The following is a 21,752-nucleotide window of genomic DNA, read 5'->3' on the forward strand; positions in this document are numbered from 1 at the left end:
CGATATGGACAGTGAACGATTGAATCGGATAGATCAGTTCTCTAGTTAACAACTCACTTTCTGAATAAAGAATATCATCATAGTTTTACTATTCTGAACTGATTGAATCGAGAACCGACTCTTTCAGACGTTCAACTTACTATGATCATCAACTTAACATCTCACCAATTCATTAAAACGTCTTGTCACAATAACCTGATAACCAATGCGTAAGTCGATTTGAGCATTTGAAGTGTACCGCGGATTTGGCTAATTGGGTAAAAACTTTTTTTTTAAATCAAAATTAAAAATTATATTTAAGCTTTAAACGACATATCAAGTCTGCAACAAACTTAACTGGGATACATGACAAACATCTACAGTATGTCTACATCAGGTTGTCAGGGACAACGTGAGCGCGTCACTAGACCTACGTAAAAGAATCATATTAACCGGTTCTTTAACGTAATGTTCGAAAGAACCGTTTCGCGGAAATGATTCGCACTTCCCATCATTATGACGAGTCCAAAACTTTTTTTTTTTCTGTTCTCATCTTGCCCCCTCCCTGACTGCGAACCTGTACACTAAAGTCGAGGCTGTCCACTGTCTCAAGCCACAGGACTCCACTCTCCCTCTATATCAAATAAAAGAGAGTTTATGTATTATTTCAACCAGATTGTCACAACTTTACACATTTCAAGGATTTTGGTTTAATGAAAGTATGCGCGCTCCCGCCAAAACGCAGCATCAGCACCACTATGTCGCGCGCGCGCGCCTCTAGCGAGCGAGTCTATCGCCATCCCGGCCGAGAGAGTTAAAGTTGGCCGAAAGGACGGCTAAACGATGCAGTACTGTCCGGTGACGAGGAGAGGATAACATTTGATTTACTCATCTAAAAGCGACTCCGTCTCCCGGAGAGGATGGATATCAAAATTCTTGCCTCAAGCCTTTTACTCTTTCTCGCCTTTCAACATTGCTCGTCACGTAAGTGAAACTGCAGATGCAATGCAAATACAATGTTTCTTATTTGCCGTATAGGTGACGGTTATTCTTCATCAGAACAAGTGAATCAGCAAAGCTATGACATAATGATTTTAATCTCAAAATTGCGATATTTATAAGCTTGCGTTGTTTTAAATCAGCGCGCATTTGTTAAATGTTTTTGTTAATCTATATTTAGAGTATTCAGTCTAGAGGGTTTGGGCTGAAAGTAAAGCGCTAATATAGTCTTGATTCTGCACTCGCCTCGTGCCTGTGTGTCTACGGGCTCTTTCTGCATTGCAGTGCTTCCGCGCGCTCACTTAAGCAAGTTTCTGCATGAAAGGTGCGTCTTGCGCAGGGGACACGCGGGAAGGACACACTCTCCTCCTGTTAAACAGAGACTGCTGAAAGCATCTATGTGCAGATTTAGCCGTGTCTTTAGTGTGAAAAGTTGAGATTGTCGGTGTATTTGAAATGGCGTGGTGAAAAATTCCTATTCCGTGAAGTTGCTTGTGGGAGCAGCCCTATGCGGAGACAGAGGGCGGGCGCATTAACTCACCGAACTCCCAAATTCATATGACGTAGAACACTGCATGCGAATCCTGACGTTACCTTTAAGACTGTATTGCAATCTTCAAAATATCAAAATGATACAAAATATATCCTAACGTACGAAATCGGTATTCTTATTATCTACAAAACACTGCTGAATAAGGTGCTGGAAGAAAGCTTAATACTTAAAATAATCTGATTGCGTGCCATGATTTTAAAATTATTTTGTTCTGACACGGTGTGCATATGAGTCATTCTATAATTCAAGGTACTGTACAAGGTCCACTCATGATGATATAAAAATTCTTCAAAAAAATATTGTTTTATCTATTAGTAAGGGAAAGCATATAATAATCTCTCACAAATATTATGTGCACACTATGTTTGAAATTTCTCTTTTTGAAGTGAGTGGGTCTCAAGTCCAAATAATGAATAAATACAGTCAACATATCTATATTAAATTTCGAAAATGTAAATACTGAACAACATATTTAGGTCCTGTCTGGATATCTCTATTTATATGAATAAGTGTGAGCTCTATTACTAAATAGTATTAATTAGTGATCATTTGTCAATACACTGTAATGTTGAAACCATAATAGCACATAATAGCACATTGTATCTTGAAACAATGAGGTTTTGTGGAATCCCAAAAGAGGTTTTTTTAGGCTCCACTTCACTACAAATTCTTTGACAACAATGAGAGCTGATGATGTAGTGTGTAAAGAAGATAATCCAGTTCTCAAGAGAAATGAGACAGCACGAACAAAGCACTCTCGCTTTAAGAATTCATTTATAAATCTTTGGGAAGGAGCGGAAACCATCCAAACTGAAAATGGGTGCTCTGACGATACAGAAAAAACTGTTTGAAAATGTCATTTTAGTGAGATTCATGATGCCCTGTCTGTTACAAATTAAATCCTGTTGAGGAAGGTGTGAAAGATTAAGAGAAGATGCTTGTGTGTATGCTTGTCTATGACGTGCTGTGGCGTCTTGGATTGGCTCTGTATTTTGAAGTCCCTTTTGAGCTTATCTTTTGTTTCATTCAAAGACAGCCACCTACTGTGCCTGCAGTCCCGTTCTAAATAATTTATACCAACGTGACCCTCTATTCTGTATACGTCCATGCTAAAAATGCTAACCACAGCCTCTCCCCCTAGAATCCTAGATGATAGTTAAAATCTTAACCAGCCCAAAGAGACTGATCCGAACTAGCAGTCTTAGTCTAGACCCAAGTGCACCGCTGCTTTCTCCTGAAAGATAGCTTACATGATTTGCACTCAATTCTCCTTGAGCAGAAGTGCTGTGTCAGCCTGCAGAGACTGGGGGAGTGCCTGTAATTCAACACATGTGTTGGAGTGAGAGAGAGAGAGAGAAAGAGAGAGCGAGAGAGAGAGTGTTCAAGGTGCTCCTTCATGTGTCACTGTTCTCCCTTATATGTGAGAGGAAAGCAGCCAAGGACATTGAAGGCATTGGACAAAAAGAGAGCGGAAAAAAAAGTCACAGGGGAATGAAACTGCATAGTTTAAAATTGCAACTATTGGAAACGCCACTTTGTGTGTGCACTTTGAATGAGAGGGAGCAAGAGAAGGATTGCTAAAAGCTAAAGTCTTATCTAGGTTATAAGTAAAATTTAATTTTGAACCCTTTGTTCTGTTTCAAAACCTAGTCAGTTGCCCACAGAGGCATCATTTTAAAGGCATTATTGGTAAGATCCTAAATGAAGACTGTTCAAAAAGGTAGCCATCTTAAATTGTGATGCCTCCTTATCAGATACCTTCGTTGGGTGCACTATTTACTCAACCATATACATTTTCTAAGGTTATTTTGCTATCCAGCATCGGAGTCTGATAGCCCATCCCCTTTCATCACAAAAGGAAAGTTGCAACAGTTAAGTGCATGAATTTCCAGCATTCCACACTCATGCATCAAATATGATACATCAGACATTTAAGGAATGTTTATTTGTACATCTCTCAGTTATAATTGTTGCATTGCATTATTTGCACCCTACAATAAAACAAATTCAGAGCTTTAATCAAAACTAAGCATTTAAATATTATCTTACAGAGCAAAACAGATTGATGCTACCTGAATTTCATCTTACTTTTTGGCTATATAAATATCATCAACTGCACCAAATGGCATATTTTTGTGTGTGAGCTCCATATTGTCATATGTCCTATAGGTTACTATTTGAGCTATAAAACCCTGATGTATGATACTCAACAAATTTGTTTTTTTCTTCTTCTCAGAATTGCATGATATAAACACGCAATTGTGAGTTATAAAGTCAGAATTGCGAGATATAAACTTTCAATTGTGAGAAAAAAAAATCAGAATCGTGAGATAAAATGTCGCAATTATTTTTTTTTTTTATTGTGGTGGAAAAAGGCTTCCATAGAATTTCTTGTGTCCTTCAAGGAGAAGACAATCCCAGAATGCAAAAAAATGAAGATAACACAACAACAAGATAATAAACAAAGCAAGATGTAATATTTGATCAAATTCTGTCATCAATTAAAAATAGTTTAGTGTTCACACAATATTTATGTATGCTGTGTTTTTATGCTTATTAAAGGATTGCGCTGTTAGCTTAGCTACATGCTAACATCTAACACTTTTGAAATCAACTGTGAGACGAGTCTCCTGTGCTATTTCACAGTTGCTGCCTGTGTAGAGAATTCAGAATCTGTCACTTATTAGGTTCCAATTCAGTTGTGCCTATGTGGGCTGTGGAAAGCAAGGAAGCTCACTGGTAGGTTTTGGAACAGAACTTTTGTATTTAGATGGACAGGTTTTGCATGGGCGTGTTTGTAAGTCTCTGCATTCATCTTCATGAGGCTTTCATTGCTTATTCCCAGTTTCCCCTGCAGCTCTTCTGCACTGAGTGCTGTAATAACTGTAATGCTTCTCCTGCAGGGCAGGAACTCCTCTCTGTTCTGCACAGCTGCTAGGAGAACAGAACAGCACAGGGTGAAATATCATTGATCTCGGAGCTGGTGAAGAGGGACAGACAATCTCGGCAGCTTATATTTTACAAAGATAGATGAGGCTGGGTCACATTCAATCGATCCATTTATCTACCTAATGTGAATAAGAATATTGCACTGCAGCTGTTGCTTACGGGATAATATGGAATTCTAATCTTAGACGAGGGTCGTCAACCCTTTTCAGGCCAAGGACCACTTTTAGACTTTAATGGATAGAAAGACTGAGCATGGACCCTGTGTTGCATGAATCTTTAAGCTTACGCTTATAGTACCATATTCATGTATTATTTATTATGATGCTTAATTAGCAAATCCATTCAGATACTCAGATTAATAATTTACAGATTGCTAAAGACACACACACACACCTACCTGTTCAACTGCTTGTTAATGCAAATATCAAATCACCCAATCACATAGCACCAACTCAATTCATCACATGGTCAAGACGATTTACTGGGATTTTCATGCATAACCTCATAATCTTTAGGGTTTACAGAAATATCCAGTGAGGGGCAAGTTTTGTGGGTGAAAATGCCTTGTTGATGCCAGAGGTCATGGGAGAATGGCCAGACTGGTTCCAGCTGATAGAAAGGCAACAGTAACTCAAATAACCACTTACAACCGAGGATACAATGGTAGGGTCAGAATTTGGCGTAAACAACAGGAACGCATGGATCCATCCTGCCTTATATGGTTCAGGCAGCTGGTGGTGGTTACACACACACACACACACACACACTCACACACCAACCTCTCCTTTGACCAGCCAAGGTCAATTTCTGTCGAAGTCTTTATGTCATATCTCAGTGAATCAACTGTAATAAAGGAATACTCACAGGACATTTCCACTGGCGAATGTGATTTCACCAAGTAGAACATGTTCTATGATAAACATCCTTGTTGATCTTGCAACAACATTCCAATTACCCAATCAGATTTGAGGGGTAGGTTTACAGTTAATGTCAATTTAAGGCTTAAATCAAGGATTAGGGGCTTCTACATTACTGTTATTCATCCATCATTTCCCTCTGATTTTAGGGATAATTCACGGGTTGAATTAGGTTTATGGGTAGGGATAGGGTTAGGACTATGTTTTTGGACAGGAATGGTGTTCCAGCACCAACAGAAGATGTTGATCCAGGAACAAGTCTTCACGACTTCTTTCAGAAGACTTTCATAATGGAGTTCATGGCTTGATGAATCCAGCTAGTCAAAGGCTGAAAGATGACTGAGCAGAGAACTGTGAATCAAATGGGAATTAAAATCACTTCAGAATGAACTAGATGACTCATGCAATATTCTGTTACATTCCTTGCCTTTCTCTCCATCTATCTCTCTATCTCTCTCTCTCTCTCCATCAAACGGTTTCTTTTCCCCCTCTGTTCCCTCACTGGCAGTTGCAGTGGTCAGAATACTAATAACCTCTGCTGTGTCTGACCCCTGCAGTCTCTTTGAGGCAGCTACAGGACATGTCAATACGTCATTGAGAAATACAGTTGAGAACATAACATAGTGGACTTCTGTTGTTTTTAAAGAAAGCAAATTATAAATACTAAAAATGTAACTTACCCAATCATTAACCTTTCCCTCAAAAGAAAACTCTTTACATTATAAGATTATATGGCTTTATTTAGTTTATTTACAGTACGAACCATCCTTTTGAAGGCACTTCAGAATCTTCATAACCATCTTCAATAAGGCACATTCAATACTTCTGAAATGAACCGGCTGTGTGAAAGTGTGTCGGCTGTAGAGGTGAGGTGGATGGGCTGTGAGATGTGATGCCATTTGGGCAGATGGCTTTATTAGAGCTCTGTGAGAGGGTGAGATTGAGGTGGGTTTATCTGACTCTGCCATTTAGATTAGGCTGAAATGTTGCCAGGTCTAATTGAACCAGGGATTTGTGTAACAGAGGTACTGATGAAATGACATGGCAAGACTTGCTAAATGGGCCTGATTTATATTGTCCCATATCCACTACGGCATTCATTTTGTACTACAGTATATAATATACAACTGTAACGCTCATTTCACACATGATCCGACCTGTATGCTCATTGTGCAAATGAGACTCTAACAACATTAACCCTCAAAATGTGCCTGGTTTTGTTTGGTAATGTTTGATAAAGTATAAATGAGAACTAGAGATCTGAAGATACTGTAATTTGCTCTGACAGATGTATATGTTTTGTTGTTTGCTTTGCCATGGTAGATTAGATGCATTTTTTAGTGCAGTGTCAAATGTTATTGTTGTTTATTCGGCCTAGTAATAATCTCAGCTAGAACAGCCACAGAAGTCCTTTATATTGACCAATGGATGTTCCATTAAATAATATTTACACTTTGGAAAAAAATGAATATTTGAAATCACAGGTACTTATAACTCATGATGGGTTTAATTGTATTTGTGGTGGTTCAATGAACTGTATAAACTGCATACTGTATGTATATATCATATACCAGTTAAAGGTACACTATGTAACTTTTTTTTTTTTTTTTTTTTCAAAAGTTATACAATGAGCGAGTTCATCATGAATCCATCTTCCAAACCATGTTTTTGTCTTATCCTGAATCACTACACTATACGCCTATTATAAGTGTTTATATTTTGGCTATGTTACATACAAAAGTTACATAGTGTACCTTTAAAGCACAATTTATCATTTTAAGAGCTGCAATTTTGACAAAAAAAAAACAGTAATTAAAAGTATTTATATCAGATAATGTATGTACATAATTTTCCCATGAATTGACAGTTTCATTGTGTTATCCTATTTTCAATAAACTGCTAAATAAATCTGGTGTCAAAAGTTTAAAAAAAAAAAAGTTTTAAAAAAATGTCATCTTGCTTTTATGAAAATGTCATTAAATATTGTCTATAATTCTCTTTTTCTTTCTCTCTGTTCAGGGCCATGCTTAGATCCGCTGATTTCTCCTCTCTATGCATCCTCTTTCCATGCTTCTTCCAGATATAACTTTTTTTACTCTGCACACTTTGCCAAACTGTATGGTAAGTGACCAGGCCACAAGACCTATGGGTTGCGCTTTGCATTTTGAATAGGTCTGGCTGAGAATACTGACGAGAAACAATATTAACTTCCTTTTCCCATCTTTGATTTAGCCAATACATTTGCCCTTTTGAAGCAAAAAAAAAGTGAATAAAAGTGGGTGTGACCACACTGAGCCACGAATAAAAAATGTCAATAAAAATATGAGAAATAATATGTAAAAGTCACAAGATTACTTTGTTCCATTGAAACGCAATTCCATTCCATTGTTCCATTGAAATGCTGCACTTTTGTAAAGTTTTTTTTTAATGTTCCGTATCGTGCATATTGTAGTGTTAAATTATCAAATGATTTATTATATTTTATATCCATTTGAAGAGTCTGGAACAGAACTGTGGTGGAGAAACAATCACATCGAACCAAATGTTTATTTTATTTATTTATTTATTATTTTTAATACGCTTTCAGGTTATTACACCTTGGTGGAGAAAACATAAATTTTTAGACTTTATTTGAAGAATAAGCAAACAAACAAACAAGTAAATAAATAATCATACAAGGCATGTTCTTTAAAAAAAGATATCACAAATCTTTCAGAAATGTCTCTTAATTTTATACATTTTGATAATGTAGATTATTTGCATTTTGATGACAATATCTGTCATTTTACATATGGCCAAAATATGCAGGGCTGCTGGCTAGCCCATGACAAGAAATCTGAAGCACTAAATGTCTACATGCATGTATTTTCTCAGCTGATTTTCAAATGTGTGTGTGTTGATGTAGGGAGCAGTGGCTGGTCTCCGTCCCCTCGGGACAGGCAGCCATGGATGCAGATTGACCTGGGGAGGAAGTATCGTATCATGGCCATTGCTACTCAGGGTACCTTCAACTCTTATGACTGGATCACCAAATACATGCTGCTGTACGGGGATCGATTCGATGCATGGACTCCATATGTCATGACAGGAGGCAATATGGTAAAAATGATCTATGTTTTATTAGTGTTTGGAAAGCCCACTGAAAAGTATAATTTGTGATGAGTCATGATGTTTTGAAGCAGAGGTTCAGGACAGGCATCTTTTTTTTATCTTATTTGACCTTGAACATGACTCATTCAATCAGAATTTAGAGGTCAACCTTTTATAAATACATCGTTGATGTATGATTAGTTGTAGGTGAGAGAAGTTGTTGATTTGTTAAATGGTGTGTAACATTCATAGAGCCTTTAATATCAGATTTGTGTGTCTCTCAGACGTTGCCTGGCAACTGGAATTACTACCAGGTGAAGAGGAACGTCTTTCATTATGCGATCACTGCCAAACATCTGCGCATCTATCCCATGGGCTGGAATACTGAGAACGGAGGCAAAATCGGCCTTCGAGTAGAGCTCTACGGCTGTCCTTACGGTAAACGGCACATGTCTGGACTGAGGCACTGCCAACTGTTTGTGTTTTATCAGCAGCCAAGAACTTTAGCATATCATGATACGGAAAATCTCCTCAGTGCCTTGTAATGTTAACCGGCCCTTTGAGTTGCACTGCAGAAAATCTGTTTTTAATCAGTATTTTGATTTCCAGTAAATATATCTCAACGTCCTATATGTACTTGAGAAGGAAAATGGCATGCAATAAGTTGTTTTCAGAGAAAGAAAGAAATGAGGTTTATGGGTTTTCCCTCTAAATTAAGTGAAAATTACGTAATTATTTACATACTGTAAGACTTAATATATATATATTCTTCTCAAGTGCTTTGTATCTTGTTACAAGGATTTTTAAATATTGATAGCGAAAAATACTGAGTATAAAATGTATTTTTGCAGTTTGCCATGCAGTGTATCATTCAAATGTTAAAAGTTTTTGCATTGCAAAAAATACCAATACTTTTTTCAGGTACAGCACATTCCTGTAAAACTTATGTGTAAATTCAATAACTATGAACACTCTCATATGCTGATTTGTGCAAGCTAGAAGCAATGTGAAATCCTTGATGATCTGGGCATCAGTGTAGGCCAAGGTCATTGATTTCAAGGTCAGCTTCTTCTGTTTGCGTGGCTAGAAAGAAAACAGATAGACACAGTGGCTTGTCTATGTTGTGTTTGGTTTAGTATAAATAAAATCTTGTAATATAGTTTTTAACAATCCTCTTCATACTCTTGACCTTTGACCCTAACAGAATCATATGTGATGCAGTTTGAGGGGGATGACATGGTGGCATACTCCTTCCCACGGGGCAGGATGAGGACACTTCAGGACCACTACGCTTTGAATTTTAAGACCTTGGAGAAGGATGGTATTCTTCTGCACAGTGAGGGTTTGCAGGGAGACTCTGTCACTCTGGAACTAAAGACTGGACGCCTCTACTTTCATATCAGCCTGGGTAATCTATCTATCCTATCTATCCATCTATCCATCTATCCATCTATCCTTCTATCCATCTATCCATCTATCCATCTATCCTTCTGTCCATCCATCCATCTATCCATCTATCCATCTATCCATCTATCCATCTATCCATCTATCTATCTATCTGTCTGTCTGTCTGTCTGTCTGTCTGTCTGTCTGTCTGTCTGTCTGTCTGACCTTCTATCTACAATCATGAGGACATGTATTCATGATCTATTTAAGGGAGCAGCACAGTCCATAACACCAATGGGATGACCACAATGATGCTGGGAAACCTACTGGACACCCAGCACTGGCACTACGTCACCATCAAGCGTTATGGGCGAGAGGTTAACTTCACCCTGGATGGCCAGACTGAGACTGCTGTCCTCAACGGAGAGTTCAAGTACCTTGATCTGGACAAACAGGTGACATGTTGGATCAAATGCATGAACTATAAATGCACACTGTATCACACTTCAATGGTAAATTACGTATGACTCACATTTGTTCCGAACAAATGAAGAACACAAAAAGAATTGGTGCCTCTCTTAAAAGGGAAGGGTGTAATTTCTGTGCCATTAGGATGACCAAATGGAGTAAAATAATTACTGTTTTCAAGCAGGTATCACAAACACTACTCCTGTCTGCCATTGGTCAGTCAATAAGATAGTCCCGCCCCAAACTCATGCCATTGGTGAATGTTCCCTACAATCTGATCATAACAATTATCCATTTCTCTTTAGATTTATGTTGGCGGTGTGATTGAGAAAGACACGCCCCACCTCCCTGGTAAGGTTAACTTCCGTGGCTGCATGGAGAACGTCTTTATCAATGGAATCAATGTCATCTACATGACACAATACCAGGAGCCTGAAATTCGACTAGCTCCTAAAAAGGTATGTAGAGTTTTGTAAGAGTGTAGTGTGGGGTGAATTAATATAACACTTATAATCACATATGAAATCACATTTGGGTGTATATTTCAGAAAAAGATGCATTATACCTGCCGTGACCTCCTCTGGAAGCCCATGACCTTTGCAGGACCCAACAATTACCTGCAGCTGCCCGGGTTTTTCCGGAAGAACCGCCTGGCGGTAAAATTTAAGTTCCGCTCATGGGACTACACAGGGTTACTGATGTTCACCAGGTTTGCAGATGATTTGGGCTCTCTGGAGCTTGGCCTCAGTGAAGGACAGGTTAACGTCACTCTCATGCAGCCTGGAAACAAGAGATTACGCTTTGCTGCAGGTATGGTGTGATTAAGGATTGTGTCCATAACATTAGTTAGAGCATTTTGAACTGTATTTCTGTAAGAGAGGACTGAATGGAACACCTATAGACCAAGAGTTTAGCAGGACCAAAACTGGTCCAGTCTAAGATTATATACAGTAAATATTTAACTTTTTTTGTGTTTAAGGGTACCGTCTCAATGACGGCTTCTGGCACACAGTAGACCTGACCGCCAAAGACAACTTACTAACTATCACTATAGATGAAGATGAGAGCTCACCACTGAAGATCACCAACCCCTTCACTGTTCGTACAGGAGATCGCTACTTCTTCGGGGGTACGTTACAGATCACAGAATATGAGGAGAAGTGGTCTGTTATGTTTAAGTGCCTCATGGCTAAAACCGAGTGCCACTCTTCTCTAAAACTGCCTCAGAAATGTCTGTAAATCAGTGTTAATGTAAACAAGAATGCTTTACAATACAATCCATGTTGTTTATATTATTCATAAATATGCGCATCTAATGCCATAAATGCTGCCTTAATGTTCATAATCTATGCTAAATGAGAATATATTTAGTGCCTTATAGTTGTATAGCAGATAATTAGAGGAATATTTCATATCTGCTGTGTTGCAGGTTGTCCTAAGACCAATAACACGGCTCGCTGTGTGACCAAGCTGTCTCGCTTCCACGGCTGCATGCAGCAGATCTTTATAGATGATGAGCCGGTGGATATAGATGTCATGCTGCAGAGGAAATGGGGCAGATACGCAGAAATTCTGCTGGGCACCTGCGGTATCACTGATAGGTGTGTGTGTGTGTGTGTGTGTGTGTGTGTGTGTGTGTGTGTGTGTGTGTGTGTGTGTGTGTGTGTGTGGTGGGGTGGGGTTGCCAACACTACAGGACTAAATGTCCTCACAATGATAGTATCCAAGCAAACAGTCTTCATCAGGAAAATGCTTAATAAACTGAAAATGATGTCTTAATGAAAATGAAAATGTGAAAGGAGATTAAAACATCTGAGCTCAGCTCTATAAAAAGAATAAAAGTAAACAGAAAGTTACCACCATGATATATAAACTAACGTGTGTGTGGGATACAAGTGTAGTGTTCATTTATTACCTTAAAGTCTAATGTCATAGTCTGTAATCAGGACGAACAAAAAATTGGAAAAATGCACTGCAGAATTTTGTCTTGTTTTCCAGTAAAAATCTTATTGTCAAAAACATCAATAATATAACATAAATATATACCGGCAATCATATAAAGCTCATAAAGGAGAAACAAAGCCTCGCAAAGGAGAAAACCAAGACATGCCCAAGAATGTAATATCTTGAGACGTGCATTATTAAAGTGTCAGCCTTCTCTTATTTTTTTCAGGTGCACTCCAAACCCATGTGAACATGAAGGCAGGTGTATACAGTCCTGGAATGACTTCTTGTGTGTGTGTAACAACACTGGCTACAAGGGGGAGGTTTGTCATAACTGTAAGTGTCTTTCACCGAGGAGATTCCTCTATATTGACTTTTTGTTGGTGAAATATGAGAATCACTCTATTTTAAGTCTCTCTCTCTGTCTCTCTCTCCCTCCATCCCAGCCGTCTACAGGGAGTCATGCGAGGCCTACAGACTGAATGGGAAGTACTGGTCAGGCAACTACACCATAGATCCAGATCTGAGCGGACCACTGAAACCTTTCACGGTCTACTGCAATATGTGTATGTATGAAGTGGAAGAGATTGACATGTTGAAATCAATTTCGAAGGGTTTTACATGATTTTGGTTAGTTAAGATTGATCACGTCACATTTTAGTGCAAAAATCATGGACCGTCATCGAGCACAACCGCATGAAAAGCACCAAGGTGAGCGGCTCCACTGTGGATCAACCGTATATTGGGGACGTCCAGTATGTAAACGCATCCTGGGATGAAGTCACTGCCCTAGCAAACACCTCCTTATACTGCGAACAGTGGATTGAGTTCTCATGCTACAAGTCACGCCTCCTCAATACTCCACGTAAGTTAGGTTTCACAATGATTTGTGGAACTTAGTACGTTGAATATTCTTGGTCATTTAATGCATGAATGAAGTTAAAGGGATAGTTCACCCAAAAACTAAAATTTTGTCATCATTTATTTACCCTCATGTTGTTCCAAACCTGAATGATTCTATGACTTTAACTCGAAATGTAAATTTTCGAATGATTGACTTCAACTTCAAAGATAGTCACAGCAGTTAACGGCTCATTAGAGGTACAGTATATGGTAGAGTTTTTGAGTTAGTAATGACTTATGCTTTGAGTAGACACGGAATAAAATCCTTTTATTATCCATTATGATGTTTTTTTGTTTGTTTGTTTGTTTTTGGTGCTTGATGTCCCCAATTCTCATTCACTTTCATTATATAAAAAATGTGGAAAGGTGTTCTTCAAAAATTCACAGAAGAAAGAAGGTCACACAAGTTTGGGATTTCCATTTTTTAGTGAACAATCCCTTCAAATAATTGAACCTATTTGAATGTGTGGTATATATCTGCAGCTATCACTGTGTATCTGAATTGTATAGCGTAGGAAAAAATCGTGTGTAAAGGAACCTCAGCGGTGAGTTTTTAAATGGCTGTTGAAGCATTGATCTGGATCTAGGGATTCAGTGCAAAAACACTAGAAGAGTCTAACAAGTCTGACTCAGCTGAACTGACCAGAGCTTGAGTATAATTAGTGTCAATGTCCTTCTCAGCCTTTTTCTCTGCTGAGTAACACTTATAGGAATCTTCTCAGTCACCATTTACCATTGAGTATTTTTGCAAAGCTATAGTAAGGCCCAGTCATTATGGCCCCCTGCTCTGTTGACCCCAATGAGACTGGCTTGTCTATACTACCAGTAGTTTACCACTGCACCCCATTGAGTCTTTCTTTGATTTGACTTATTATTGTTAACAGATGGAAGGCCTTACACTTACTGGATTGGTCGGCATAATGAGAGTCATGAATACTGGGGAGGAGCTTTTCCAGAAAGTGGAAAATGTGGATGTGCTGTCAATCAAACCTGCACCGACTCCAAGTACTGGTGCAACTGTGACGCCGACTACCGCCAATGGTGAGACTGAGATGAGAAAGAATGAATAAATTAAAACAATTTTATGTCATCTAAATATACCTTTTAAACTTTGTCTGAATGATAGTGTTTGATGTTATTAAAGACAGAAAAATATATAAATATATACAAAGCAAATGGCAGACACTTAAAAATGAACTCGGGACAAAAACTGTGCATATTTTAAACTTTTGGTGAGTATTAAGAAAATCTTACCGACCTCAAACTTTTGAATGGTAGTACAGTATATATGCAGTATAACTACAAGGTAAACATTCATTGATTTATTTTAAAGGCTAGTTTCACTCTTACTTCACTCTTCACATTTACTAGGCACTCAGATAAAGGCTACCTGTCGTTCCGTGATCATCTGCCTGTCAGGAGGATTGTCGTAGGGGACACTAAACGGACCGGTTCAGAAGCTCGCTACAGTGTTGGCGCGCTGTACTGCCATGGAGACAGTGAGTAATGATACAATGGAGGAAAAGTTTTTCTTATATAATAAGAAGATCCTTCCTGACATGTACGTAAAGGGAAATATACAGTCTTTTGGTTTATTCTAACAAAATAAACACAAAGCAGAGCGGCCTATGACCCTGAAGGGGTTTATTTTGATGGATGACTGTACATTTTCCTCCATAATACACATATTTACTTTTACCAAATAATGTTATTGTTATTTGTTCATGAGAAATCCTTCTCTTAGGGAGTATCTGGAACACCATAGCTTTCTCCAAGCCCACCTATCTGAAGTTCCCCACCTTCAAGCCCGGCACCAGTGCCGACATTACATTCCACTTCAGGACCTACCGCACTAACGGAGTGTTTGTAGAGAGCTCAGATGACCACCTCCGTAATTTCTTACGAATTGAACTCAATTGTGAGTGTCGTTTCCATGGCAGTGACATTGTGAATAGCATTGTAAATCTAAAAAATATATGCCATATATATAGTGATTCTGATACCTCCTTCATCAGTTTCTCCTTAAATTTTCACAGCTACAACTGAGGTGGTATTTATTTTCATGGTGGGTGATGGAATTAGAAACGTCACCCTCCGCTCACCTAAACCTCTCAATGATAATGAATGGCACTATGTAGAAGCTGAAATCAATGTAAAAATGGCTCGGCTCAAAGTTGATTTCCTGCCTCCGGCCTTACACAAGTTCCCAGGCCAGACCTACATCACAATGAAGTTCACACAACCCCTGCTCGTAGGTAAGAATCATAGAGCTGGAGTTTCAAGCAGAGATAATATGAAAACATTGCTTCAAGCAGTTGATACAAAAACATACCATGCATCTGAATTCAGGTGCGGCCAATCACACCTTAAGGCCTTTCCTGGGTTGTCTGCGTGGGCTGAGGATGAACGGGGTGCCTGTGGATTTGGAGGGGAAGGTTGACGAGAGTGCTGGGATACGTAGGAACTGCACTGGAGCGTGTCTGAATGCCTCTATACCGTGTCGGAACGGAGGCCAGTGCATTGATGGGTACGCTTCATACGTCTGTGACTGCAATAACACAGCCTTCGATGGCTATTACTGTCATTTAGGTGAGTTGACACACATTTGCATATGCATATGCTCTCTCACACTCCCGCTGACTCAAATTGGCATGGTGCAATACAAACTACAGATGTTTCCTAATAATCATATGCAAATTTAAAGTGATATCTTTTCATCTTTAGCTGGGGAAAGACTAATTATTGCAAACGGATTTTAATTTGATGAGACTTAGGAGATTTAAAAGATTAAAACAGATTCTAGTTAAGGATAATAAATGGGAGTAACAAATAAACTGATGCCTCTGAGAACCTGTTAAAGAGAGTCACTGCCTGAGAAGAGAGTGACAGACTTTGGCTTTAGTTTCCACTTTCAAGCCTCTAAATCCAGGGCTGATTTAGGCTAAAAGAGATTTGTCTGTTCTGTGAATTAAACTGCTCTTTTTTGATGATCTGTGTGAGAATATTTAAAACTATGGCATAGAGCTGAATTGTGTTTTACAAAAAAACTATATCTATACACCTAATATAATCACCAGCAGGATTCATAATGGGCTCATGATTTAATAGTCATGCATGAATGAATCTACAATATGCTATATATTTAGTAGGGCTGTCAAAGTTATTGTGTCAATGTATGCAGTTAAATAATGAAGCATCCATTTGTCATTCTTTTTTAACGGGTGCAAAGTACCTGCTCAGAGAGTTAGTGATTTTGAATGTAGCCAGTCACGTGTTTATTTGGCAAATGAATGAATGAAAGAAAAGCCAAACAGTAAAAAGTCCCAGGGCTGTTGAACTAGAATGGGCTTGACCAATCAGATTCAAGGACTGGAGTTTTTAGATTTAAGAAATATGGATATAAATGCGCAATTGCATTATTTAGTTTTTCTCTTGTGTTATTTTTTTCTTAAAAAGTAACTGAAACACCAAAAATATTATATTAATTGCTATTTTAATTGTTTGACTGCCCTAATGTTACAATTTAAACACCAAATCCCACAGAGGTCAGAATAATAACCTTATTAATATTATAAACTGTTACAGTCCTACGTATGATGAATTGCCAATGATGAGACTATTCAAGTCTTATGATGTGTTATAAAGATTTGTCTATCATGTCTATTTGATTTTTTTTTTTTTAAACGTTAAATCAGCATGTGTGAGGGGTACCCATAAACAAGAATATGATCTCTGCTTGTGTCACATCCTTTTAGATATCGGGGCGTTCTTTGATGTGGGAGCGTGGCTGCGGTATGACATCCGCAAAGAGCCCATTTCCTTTGATGCATGGTGGGCGAACTTCTGGATAGAACCTCATTGGCACAACTTCACCCTCGGCTACAACACGACAACTGATGACATAGAGTTCAGCTTCAGCACTTTACAGGCTCCAGCTGTGCTCCTCTATATCAGCTCCTTCGGCAATGATTACATTGCCGTCCTGCTCAAGAAAGATGGTAAACACACACACACACACACACACACACACACAATCACACCAGAGCATACAAAACATTAGCTTTAGCACTGATGTCACTTCCTTTGCAGGTACTCTGTCACTGAGATATCGGCTTGGTATAATAAGCTACAAATTTAAGTTGACTGACAGAAACGTGGCCGATGGCTTTCCTCATTTTGTCAACATCACCCGACACAACTACACAGTATGGACACAGGTAGGATCTCAAACTAGATCTGACATGTTTTTCACTGTTATTAGCATACCCAAAGCACAGTTTGTATATGGATTTGTACCTGGATCTAGGTAGACTACATGGATCCGTGGATTGAGAAGTTAATACCAGGAGAGATTCCCAGATTTGACTCACCAAAGTCTATATTCTTGGGTAGAGTCATGGGTAAGACAAGCATTTTTATCTTGAAGGTATTATGTAACTTTTGGCCCTGTATCTGTTAGAAAACAAAACTGCGATAAGCTGCTCCGTGTCAACCTTTCCCACTTGCTGTGACAAGTAACCTATACCACACCATACACACGTCAAAGCCAGAGCAGCTTTTCTCTATTTACTGTTTACAACTGTATTGTCAAAGCACTATATAAATAAAGGTGACTTGACTTGACTTTACGGATATGATGAGATATATATATATATATCAGGTATAAAATATAAACGCTTATAATAGGCTTACCATAGTGAATTAGGGTAAGACAAAAACACATTTTGGAAGAAGGATTGATCATGTATTGACTTATTTATATTTTGTCAATTTTGAAGAAAAAAAAAGTTACATTGTGTACCTTTAACTTGTTGCATGTGAATGAAAAGTTGCATTTACTAGATGAACAGTGCATTGATTTGTTTTCTGCTCTTCTTCGTAGAGGTGGGAGGTGTAGACTACGAAATTCAGAGGCACAACAGTCCAGGTTTTATGGGCTGTATATCAGGGGTCCGCTATAATATCTTTGCCCCACTGAAGGCCTACTTCCGACCCAATGTAACCAATCCACCTGTAACGACTCAAGGCTATGTGGTGGAGTCTAACTGTGGGGCGTTTCCCCCCGTCTTAGGATATGTTCCTTGGGAGGATGACCCCTGGTTCACTGGCCTGTGTAAGACTACATATTCTGGCATTCACATGAATGCCTAACACACTCTATACTATTCATGTTTGTGGTCAGTAAGATCATTTTTTAAAAGAAATTAATACTTTAAATTAAATTGATCAAAAGGAACAATAAAGCCATTTATATTTTTAGAAAAAAAATATTTCAAAGAAATGCTGTTCCTTTCAACATTCGAGTCATCAAAGAATCCTGTCAGAAATGTATTATGGTTTTCAAAACTGCTGAAATTCAGCTTTGCTATCACAGGAATACATTACATTTTAAAATATATTCAAATAGAAAACAGTTATTTTAAATTCTATTAATATTTCATAATATTACTGTATTTTGATCAAATAAATGTTGCCTTGGTGAGCATAAGAGATTTATTTAAAAAACATCAAACAAATCTTACAGACCCCAAACTTTTGAATGTGTAAAAGTAAATAAAAGTAGGGCGAAATTTGTTGCATTTCTTCTCTTACAGTATGTTATGGTGATTGAACTGTGATTGAATGTTGTTTTTAACCCTCAAGTAATGTTTCTCTCTTTTTTTTTTAGTCTTTTATTACATTCATGATGATGTCACCCCACCTTGGATGACATGTAAGTTTACAGTCATCGTTTTAAATAATATTTAGCGCTATTTCCCGAACACCTCTTATACCTGATGCTTCCTGTCACATTTCCACCATCCTCTCAATAAAAGTGACAAAAAAACTATTTCTGTTAAATATAAGTACAATTCTATATTCTGTTTTCCTTGTTTTGTTTTCTTTTTGTCTTTTATTCCATTTCATCCAGAACTGCAAATTATGCTGATCTTCTCTGTTTGGGAAGCTAAAACCTATTTTTAAAATCCTCTTAATTTGCAGAACACAGGATTAGGGAACATTCATGGGAATATAAGCTTCTGCATAAAGCCGAGCTTCTGCAAATGACAGAAACTTGGTATCATCAGTGATAAAACGATAATATACTGTATATGGAATAAATTAAGGAGTAAGCATCAGATCATTACAAATGACCATATTCTGGACAATGCTATATATGTTACTGTTACTTTAGTATGTTTTACATTCATTTTTTGCTGTAAATGTTACAGAACCTCTTTTATATTACTAACAAGATCATTTTGAGATTAAAGACCCATCAGAACAATGCAACAAGACCATTTTTCAAATTGAACACTTCAATTTTCATAAAACGTTTTATCAGTATCCTTGCTCTTTTTTGCAGTCACCCTTTGTTGCTTAACTCAAAACCTCTTTTTCTCTAACTGTCTGATTGTCATCTCTTTTCCAGGATAAACAAGACTTGTTTTCCACACACACACACACACACACACACACACACACACACACACACACTTAATCCTTTCTGCCAGCGGGTGCAGATCTCACAGAAAAATAGAAATAGAAGAAAAAATAGAAGATTCTTCATGCAACTCTTTTCCATAATAACAACCATGTCAAAGTGACTAGAACAATACCATTAAAAAAAAAAAAAGGAATATATGAATTGAGTTGCATTAAAATTCTCCATTTGTGTTTCACAGAAAAGCATATATATAGATTTTTAATTTTTGGGTGAACTATCCCTTTAAAGCGTTTGAGTACATGTGGGCTGACAGTCAGCAGTCTCTCCTGTGAATTCTGCAACATGATACAAATTATGTTTAATCCATCATTTGCAGACAGCTCAGCTAGGGCACCATAAGAGTATTAAGCTTAATGCTAACGACTGCTCTCTCTCTCTCTTTGTGTGTGTGTGTGTGTTTCTCCACAGTAATCGTCACCGTGTCTCTGATGTTGCTCTTCCTGATCCTGTACGGCCTCTACATTTACCTGTACAGGTATAAAGGCAGTTACCACACGAACGAACCGAAGCAGCTCGAGTCGCCCAGCTCCGCTCGGCCCCTCACTGATACTCTGCGAAAGGATAGAAAGAACCTGCCGGAAATACAGGAGGACAGTCCCAATGAATAACACACAACTACAGACTGAGGGATGTCTGGAAGAAAAAAGAGAAGTACTGGTGATTATGAGGGAGGTAAAATGGTGGAGACTGAGGAATGAGTTGCAAATGTGTGTTTTTTTTTACTGTATGTGTTACTGTATTTTTATTTTTCTGTCCCATTATTTTTACAGTGTAATCTGATATTTGGTGCTTTTGGCAGGGCTCAAAATAAGCAGGCTAGAGTCAATTTACCATCCGATCAATGAGCATTGGCAGTGCAGGCCGACTGAAGTGCCTCAGCAACATTACAGGAAACTTTCAAAGATTGATCCAGGGTTCCCACGGTTACAGAGACTTGGAAATATCAGGGAATTTTAGAATTGTGATTTCCAGGCCTATAAAAACATATTGGAAATGAATACAATCATGTAAATTTGTGTTGAAAATTAATATTCTTTATAATTATGCCCATCTCAGCAGTATTTCATTGGTTATAAATTCACTTTTTTGCATGCAATCTCGAAAATATTATTTTTACAAAATGCATATTTTTAAAAATCAAGAATGACTGGAAAAGTCATGAAAATGAAAAAAAAAAAAGTTCTGTGTACCCAATGTAAATCTGAATAGTTATGCCGATTTCACTCAGTTTTATTGGTTAGAAATTCACTTTTTGTGAGTGCCATATAAAAAAAAAAATCACAACTGGCTGGAAATGTCATGGAAATTGAAAAACAATCTTCAATTTCTGTAGTCATTATAAATCTTTCTAGCTGTGTCCATCTCAAATATATTTTATTGGTTGAAAATTCACTTAATGATTTAAAAATAAATAATACAACTAAAATAAATAATATAATAAAAATCTGTATTATAATAGCATAAATGACTGGAAAAATTGGTGATGTGGGAGCCCTGTATATACTAAGTGAAATCTTTTTGGCTCATTATTGTGTACTGGCAAAAGTAGTGTAGATTTAAGTGTTTCATAGTCATGCTGTTGTGTTAATGAGATAATCTGCACAAAAATCTTCAGAGAACAAAGTTTTGAAGATGTAGATAATTATGTTTTTACACGTATCTGTTTTATCATCACTGAAACTACTTTAACATATAGTATGGATGAATATGCTCAGACAGCTAATGGTATTTAAGTATGTTATACTACTGCCTAAATTCGGTTGCGGCGCTTATAAGAGATGGAGAGTCAAATGGCATTGAATGGCTTCAGCTTCTTTAGAGCACAATGACTTTAATGTGCTGAACAATAATCTGTCAGGGGAAATATTGTTTCTGTGGCATATCAAAAACTGCAGAAAGGTGTTTTTGTGATAGTAGCCATATTGCTTGCAAACAACATTGAGGTATAACATTCATAAAGATTAGGACATTTTTGTAAAATCGGATCCTTGAAAGGTTTACAAAGAAAAGCTTCTTGACTGAAGGCCATGCGATGTCTAGCCATCTTTCCAAGCGTCAGACATGAACATGGTGTGTT

The 21,752-nt window shown here is 37.7% G+C and overlaps 1 protein-coding gene across 1 annotated transcript; it reads left to right on the plus strand.

Annotated features, from left to right (window-relative positions):
* The first annotated feature begins 661 nt into the window (after positions 1–661).
* Positions 662–20,399, plus strand: cntnap1 (contactin associated protein 1). Its single transcript, XM_056241022.1, has 24 exons — positions 662–963; positions 7,417–7,518; positions 8,303–8,496; positions 8,772–8,925; positions 9,692–9,895; positions 10,144–10,328; positions 10,647–10,799; positions 10,890–11,151; positions 11,321–11,470; positions 11,771–11,942; positions 12,515–12,621; positions 12,732–12,851; positions 12,947–13,150; positions 14,073–14,229; positions 14,560–14,687; positions 14,933–15,106; positions 15,225–15,443; positions 15,538–15,777; positions 16,944–17,186; positions 17,278–17,405; positions 17,495–17,588; positions 18,071–18,301; positions 18,857–18,901; positions 20,084–20,399. Exons 1-24 carry the CDS (start codon positions 900–902, stop codon positions 20,281–20,283), a joined length of 3,930 nt encoding a protein of 1,309 aa, XP_056096997.1. The 5' UTR covers positions 662–899; the 3' UTR covers positions 20,284–20,399.
* Positions 20,400–21,752: the final 1,353 nt, after the last annotated feature.

The sequence above is a fragment of the Rhinichthys klamathensis genome, unplaced genomic scaffold (genome assembly GCF_029890125.1).
Source record: "Rhinichthys klamathensis goyatoka isolate OS25496 unplaced genomic scaffold, OSU_Roscu_1.1 h1tg000626l_1, whole genome shotgun sequence".
NCBI classification, from domain to species: Eukaryota; Metazoa; Chordata; class Actinopteri; order Cypriniformes; family Leuciscidae; genus Rhinichthys; species Rhinichthys klamathensis.